Source organism: Coptis chinensis, chromosome 9 (genome assembly GCF_015680905.1).
Source record: "Coptis chinensis isolate HL-2020 chromosome 9, ASM1568090v1, whole genome shotgun sequence".
In the NCBI taxonomy this organism is placed as follows: domain Eukaryota; kingdom Viridiplantae; phylum Streptophyta; class Magnoliopsida; order Ranunculales; family Ranunculaceae; genus Coptis; species Coptis chinensis.
The window spans coordinates 34356093-34363341 of NC_141464.1; the positions used below are offsets into that span (position 1 = coordinate 34356093).

Sequence of the window (7249 nt, forward strand, 5' to 3'; positions counted from 1 at the left end):
ATGTCTTGCTAGCACTGAAATCAAAGAGGAGGGTAATCTGTAATGTTTGTGCAATTTGGGCTAAATGTTACAGAAGGGCATTCGTGCAGTTAAAGAAAATGCAAAGGATAACAACATTGATCTGAATATAAGTGAACCTCTAATAAACCTATGAGCTATGACAACAGATGAGTCGCTATGACAACAGATGAGTCTTTCACTGGCAACAAAATCGAATTGGTATGTCTGCAGGAACTATTAGAACGAGTAACCTCTACTTAGGACAACCGACCTCTACTCAGCAATCAATATAAGCTTGAGTATGATGAAGTACAAAATGAATCCAGCTGATCATATAGCATCCCAGACACAATGTCTCATGAGAGCATTCCCAAAAAATTCACACTGCTCTCCATCGAAGATATATAGCACGGAGTGTTCACTATTGCTACAACTTTTACTCATTTTAACAGACAAACCCTTGACACTTCCTGACCCCAGGTGAAGGTGAGAATCAATCCCAAGATGATGTAGCCAACCCCCAAGGCTTGACTAGAACGCTTGAGAGTATACTAATTTCAAAGCTGTTATGACTTGTGAATGTATAAGAGCTCAATAGTTCATTGGTGGTTTAACTAGTCAAGAGTTTCTGTTTATAATCATGACAAAGAAAGATAGCAAATGGTCAGAAGATACAAAACAAATGCTAAGGTTTCACTATAATTTAGCAAGCATCACAAATCACGATTGTTCAAGTAAACTCTCGAGGTACAAGTTCAAGATGTATCTCCCAGTAGACAAGACGTCAAGCCTCTTCTCACTAGGTTCATACTTCCCCTTCCGAAGCTGGTATCTATGAGTCACAGATGAAACAGTGTATGTCTGACCTTCTATTGTCACATTTTCACCACATTGCATATTCTGACAAAAGAAACGAAACAGGACAGTTAAAATGGGACCAATGTCCAGCACATCTATGTTTGGTTTTCTGTAAGATATGGAAGACCAAAAGACGTACTCCAATCATAAACTAGAAAAGCCATGTATATTATCTGACACACAGGTGAAGAAGTTGAATGGTGGTGTCCACAAGGTCATTGGAACTAATCAGCCTAACAATCTCAAAAAAGGAGATAACATTTAGCTGCAGGTCACAAATACTACTTTACAGACCAGAGTACAATTTCCATACCTAACTTCTCTCGATCAGTGAAATTCAAAGAACATTGACACGAAGGGTGCACAAGAAATACATAAACATAGAGAAAGTCAAATCTGAATGATTGTTGTAGTTGAAACTTTGCACAATGGCTCGGCACAGAAAAAATGTTTGCCCATTAATATGTGCTGCCTGTTTACTTTTTCTGGACTAGGTATTTTCATGGATGCCTGAAAAACTCCTTTAAGGTATGAAAAGTGAAGAACCTCTATTAGTGAACAACCTATCTAAATTCTAAAGGGTCGTCAAACTGGGTATAGAGTTTGCCAGGAATGTGAAAATATCCCTTTTCGTGTCCTATTTGCTAACCAACCATTATTACACAGAATTTGGATAAGGACTTTCATTATAGAAAACTAGATTAACAAAACGCAAACAAGGATCACCAAGAATGGGTTGGCTTATTGATAAATCTGAGCATCTAAAAGTAAAGGGGGCACAAGATTTTCTGCTGCGGGGATAAAAATTGAACCCTTGAACCCTCTTACTTTCCAGATCTAACCATTTATGAAGGCAGGACATATTGCTTTTTGTTTTGTTTTCTTCTTATCAGCAAAATAAAATGAATAATGTTTGGAAATTCAGTCCACCTTTACTGATTCAATGCAGATTTTTCCAAAGATAAATCCACCCAAAGCAGTTCATTTGTATAATTTGACTTTAAACCCGAATCAGCCTACAGCTTGTTAAGAACTACACATGCATCACATCTCTAACCGAAGTTCACACCAAAATTTAGGACGCTCCAAGCAGACAGACGGCGGAGATAGCAAAACAGAAACCGTCTTAAATTTAACAGTAATGTTGATGTTTTAATCCATATGTGGTGTTATCTATATCATAGTTTGGAAACACTTAATATACATTTGCACTTTAAGAAAAACCCGTCAAGCCTAATTATGCATAAAACGAAATGCGAAAAACAAACAATTACATACAAGATTATAAAAGATGATAAAAGAAAGAAGAGTATGTGAATGTGAGATATACTTACAGGGGGGAAGCAACGAATACCAAGGTTCTTAGGGGGAGGTGTAATTACAATGACTTTATAAGGGTCTTGCTGACTCTCTTTCTTTCTGCACATAACTTGAAGTCCCTGTGTTCTCTGCCAACAACAAAAAATAATGTAACTGATGAATAACAAGCGTCTAGTGGAGTGAGTGAGAAAGAAAATTTGAATATATGGGGCTTAAAAAAACCTCAGTGAATGGCGCGCACCTTGTGGAATGTAGCAGCAAGGTTTGTAGAAGCCATCGCCATTCTCTTCCCACCCACGCGCGCACTCACTCTCACTCACACACTCAAAAATCTTGTGGAGAGCATTAAATTTGTGTAGAGCAACGATAAAATATGGGACGCACCATGTTTTCCACCTGACGTATTGTTTTTCTTTTTCTTTCGGGTTTGTATTTTCGTTTTTTTCGGCCCAATCTCTGCAGTGAAAATTGCAACTCGATTGGACTCGGGATTAACTCGGCCAAGAATCTCAATCGACTAGGCGAGTCTGTCAGTCAAATAACTCAAATTGACCAAAACAAGTTCCTAAACTAGAAAATTGGGTATAGGCAAATTTTTTAAGTTTAGAGGAAATAACAAACTTTTTTTTTTTTTTTTCCATAAAAACTGAAATTTCACATCTGTCTCAAATTTCAGATTGCTTTTTACAATTTTGACCTCTTTTATTAATCCCAACTAAAGAAGCCAACTACCAACAAAAAAAAGCTACAAACTAAATCAGTTACCAAAAGGGTAGTGGGTTAATCAAAATAACTAAAATTCATTTGAAATCTACAAACTTCCAATTAAAAGTGAGATGACTTTCTGGAGACCAAAACAATGTGGAAAACATCAACTTCAAAAACGGAAAAAATATATGTTGATTACAACTAAAATGCATTTCTGATAATTTTGAATAGCATGTTTAAGCTTTGTTTGATGTAATTCAAATTGTGAAATTGTGAAAGGACAAATGGTTTTTTTTTATAAGACAATTGTATTATTTGATTGCAGTACATCTTGGAGCAATACACACGCACCCTTGTCTGATGAGTGACCTCGATTGACACACACACATACAGCTTGTGCATATTAGATTTTCGTATTATTTATTTGTGGAAAAAATTGGCAGTTACAAATGAAAAAGGTAAAAAGTGACGTGTTGTTAAAATTGGAGTAGAATCAAAAGATAATATTGGTCTTTCTCTAGACAAAAAACACTCTAAAGCCCAATTTCTAGAATACATATTGGATGCTCTTGTTTTTCGTGTAAAATAAATTGAAGTGCCGAAACACACTTAAATCAGACAAAGATAGAACCGGGTCAGGATTCTTTGTTAGGACGATCTCATCGCAATGGAAATCCTCGTATCAGAAAGATCACCCAGTTTCAAAATTTCTAACGTCACAAAAGTTGAGTACATACTGATTGCAAAATACAGTTGAAAGTTGCTGAAACTGAAAACTACTCCCAGGAGTGGCGTACTTACTAGCTACTATCTACAGAATCTTGATCACATGCTTGGAAAACCAAAGCCTATTAAAGCGTTTGGATGCAAAACTTTCAGGATGCAACAGTTGGAGGACATTTCTGTTAAAGCCTTCTATACAGATCGAGCCACCCTAATATGGAGAAGGCATGCACTGATGACATGGACCTCATATCTAACACACCTGCTACGACATCAGGGAAGAGCGACAACTCGAACATCAAATTTATATAATATATATACACATATGGTTGCAGGTTTTGAAAAGAAATACATCAAAGATGTAAAAGGTTAACCCAACATCCGCATAACCTAAAAAGAATAAGTCCCACAGAATCTAGTAAAAATATCCAATACACCTACTGCAATGGAAACAGATGGCAAGGCATTGCATTATGGTCTTGAACAGTAAAAGAAAACGAAAAGATAGGAAAAAAATGGTTTAGTGAATTTTCCATCGAAGAAAAATATAAGCTTCAAAGGAAAGCAGCCACTGCAAAACCATTCTCTAAAGTAACTGGGAGAAAAATGGTAAACATGGAAAACCTTCCCAGGCTAGAATACATGAGTGAAACTGTTTCAAGCTACAACTCAAATGACATTAAGCCTTGCTTGTTGCAGTTGCACCTCATAACTAAGAACACTGTGGCCCTATCTTCCATAGGGATGATATCGACCACTACCACCACCTCCATAGCCCCCTCTATTGCCATAAAATGAGCTTCCGGTGCCGCCACCATAGCCACTGCCAAGACCAGTGTCATAGCTGCTACCATAACCACCAGCAGCACCACTACCATATCCTCCATAACCTTCGGCTCCTCCACCATAAGCACTCCCTAAATCGTAACCTCTACCATAGCTTCCGCCATAGCGACTTGAGTATCCTAGAGAAGTCTCTCCCCTATTGTAACCTCCGAAACTGCTACCACCATATCCTCCATATGCACTACCTAATTCATTTCCACCATACCCACTATATGCACCAGGTCTACCCCCACCTGACCTATAAGAACTAGCACCATATCCACCAGCACCAGTAGCACCATAGCCCCCAGCACCAGTAGCACCATAGCCACCAGCACCAGTAGCGCCATAGCCACCAGCACCAGTAGCGCCATAGCCACCATAAGAATCCCCGAACCCACCACCATAAGAAGGCCTACTATCATTAAAACGCTTGGATGGTGGTGGTGGTGGATTTGCTTTCTTTGGTTCAGCCTTTTTTATTTCCACCTACAGAAAATAAAAAGAAATTTGTCAACCTAAGCTGTCACACTTTACATGCCATCCTAAACAGATCAATGCTAAGGCACCATTCTAAGCAACTAAACGTGAGAAAACAGATAGTGCTTAGATGAGCCATCTTAAAAACTATGGATGTGCTTGTTTACCCTGCAAATTGCAAAACTTCCCATTTGGACTCAAAACAGGAGGGGTTCAAAGGCCAGGTAGGTGGTTCCACCACCATCTCTAACAAATGGGATGAACTCCAGTTAAAACTTTGCTGTGACTTAACATTTCATCCTCATTTGCATCGTTCTTGGTAGGAAATTTATTGGTGGAAACACCCACCAAGTCCTTGAATCACCTTCTGTTTATATCAAATTTCAACCACTCAAATCTTCCAAGTTTGCAAAGTAGATAAGCACAGCTACCCAAGAATATTGCAAGTGTCAAAAAGAGCATATATATATATGTAATTGCTTCTAACTTCATAGCCCACCAATTCAAGAAAAAGAAATGTATGATTCTTCTTATTGAGTATGAATACAATATATACAACGAAACAAGTAATGGGGAGTACATTCCTTGTAGGCTCTACACTAACCTGAGCTCCTGCCATCTCAATCTTGTTCCCCTTTGACAAGAGACCATCAACAGATTGTTCAGTTTCAAATGTAATAAACCCGAAACCTCTAGAACGACTGGTGGCATGATCACGCATAATCATATGCTCTTTAACCTCTCCAAACTTTGCAAAGAATTCCTTGAGTTCATCTAGACCAACCAAGAAGAAGAGGATAATAAGACATTACAGTTTGAGAATCCAATTGAATAATCTGTGTAAAGGAAGATGAAATGAACCAAATGAAACCACACCTTCTGTCACAGTTGTAGGAATGCCCCCAACAAATATCTTCTTTGTCTTTATATCCCTGGAAGTGACGGATCCCTTGGGTATGGTACGTTTAATTTCCACCTGCAAAAACATCAGATAAATGTAGTCATATATAGAGATAGCAAAAGAGAAGAATAAAACTACAAAATGCCTTTGAGAAATCCTACTTGTTTTCCATTGATAACATGAGTGTCTTCAATGACTTTATCAACAACAGATGGATCTGCGTAAGTCACGAATCCAAAACCACGAGGTTGGCCAGATTTCCGGTCCTTCATGATCACAGAATCAGTGATTTCACCATATTTGCCAAAATGCTTGTTAAATTGAACTGCAGAAACAAATCCCAAACATCAGAATAAAACTAACGGAGAAAGGGGAAATTCCAGAGAACTAACCAGGAGTTGTTTCCTTTGCTAATCCCCCAATGAAAATCTTCCTGCATTCAAAATTAGCTTCTGACTATCAAGTTGAATACTTTAACAACACAAATTGAAACAGTAATGACATGGGTTCAGACTATATTTCAATACCCAGGACTAGCTCCATCACCAGTATGAGGATGAAATTTTTCTTCCATCTCATTAATATTATTAGTATTGGTAGTATTCTCTTCTATTGACCCTTGAGCTCCCTCGTTATATTCTCTGTCAGGTGTACCACTCCCTTCATTCGTCATTATTCTAATACTAAAATAACGATATTTTAATGAGAGCGTTCGAGAACGTAAGCCCTAGACCACGAAGAAGAAGAAACTAAATTAGAGTGCGAGGGTTTTTGGATTGATCTCTTTTCTTTACACTTTACACCAAACATAATTTTCTACTCATAGATAAATGTGCACCAACTCGGGCTGCCCAGCCCAAGCCCAAGCCCAAGAACAATGTTTTTTGCTCGGGTAGTTCTGACATTAACTTAGGGATGTCCAAACAGGTACCTGAACCCGGACCGGTTTTCAACGGGTCGGATTCAGAGTCGGGTATTTTGTTGAGAAGTGTGACCAAATCCTACCCTAACCCTATATTTCGGGTACCCATCAGGCTTGGGTTCGGGTTTTGGGTAGGATAAAGCCCAGTATAAATGAAAAAAGAAGACAATAAGAAACTTTATTTGAAATATATATCTACATTTTATTCCTTCTTCGGCTATCCACCAATCTTTCAAACAAAATAAAACTTCTAATAAATTTGGAAGTAATTATCACCTATACTCGGACATAATTATTTGATATGATTTAAAAATAGATAAACTCGGAATGAACTATAGACACATAATCACGTACAATTACTGAAAAAATTAGAAATCTCGACATAATTTTTTTCATAATCCAATATATTAAATAACTCATCATTGTAAACATGAATGAGATCATAATCCAAATATTTATCCAACTCATTCTTTTATATGAGATTAGTAGTATGCAATTGAAACCGGATTTAG

The 7249-nt window shown here is 37.6% G+C and overlaps 2 protein-coding genes across 2 annotated transcripts; both read right to left on the reverse strand.

Annotated features, from left to right (window-relative positions):
- Window positions 1-584: 584 nt before the first annotated feature.
- On the reverse strand, window positions 585-3242 carry LOC147475701 (uncharacterized). Its single transcript, XM_086582461.1, has 3 exons — window positions 2420-3242; window positions 2193-2306; window positions 585-900 (listed from the first exon to the last, which is right to left on the reverse strand). The coding sequence occupies exons 1-3, from the start codon at window positions 2459-2461 to the stop codon at window positions 721-723; spliced, it is 336 nt and encodes a 111-aa protein (XP_086438587.1). The 5' UTR covers window positions 2462-3242; the 3' UTR covers window positions 585-720.
- Window positions 3243-4063: 821 nt separating this feature from the next.
- On the reverse strand, window positions 4064-6620 carry LOC147475702 (RNA-binding (RRM/RBD/RNP motifs) family protein). Its single transcript, XM_086582460.1, has 6 exons — window positions 6343-6620; window positions 6208-6248; window positions 5977-6140; window positions 5791-5890; window positions 5519-5688; window positions 4064-4923 (listed from the first exon to the last, which is right to left on the reverse strand). Exons 1-6 carry the CDS (start codon window positions 6486-6488, stop codon window positions 4339-4341), a joined length of 1206 nt encoding a protein of 401 aa, XP_086438586.1. The 5' UTR covers window positions 6489-6620; the 3' UTR covers window positions 4064-4338.
- Window positions 6621-7249: the final 629 nt, after the last annotated feature.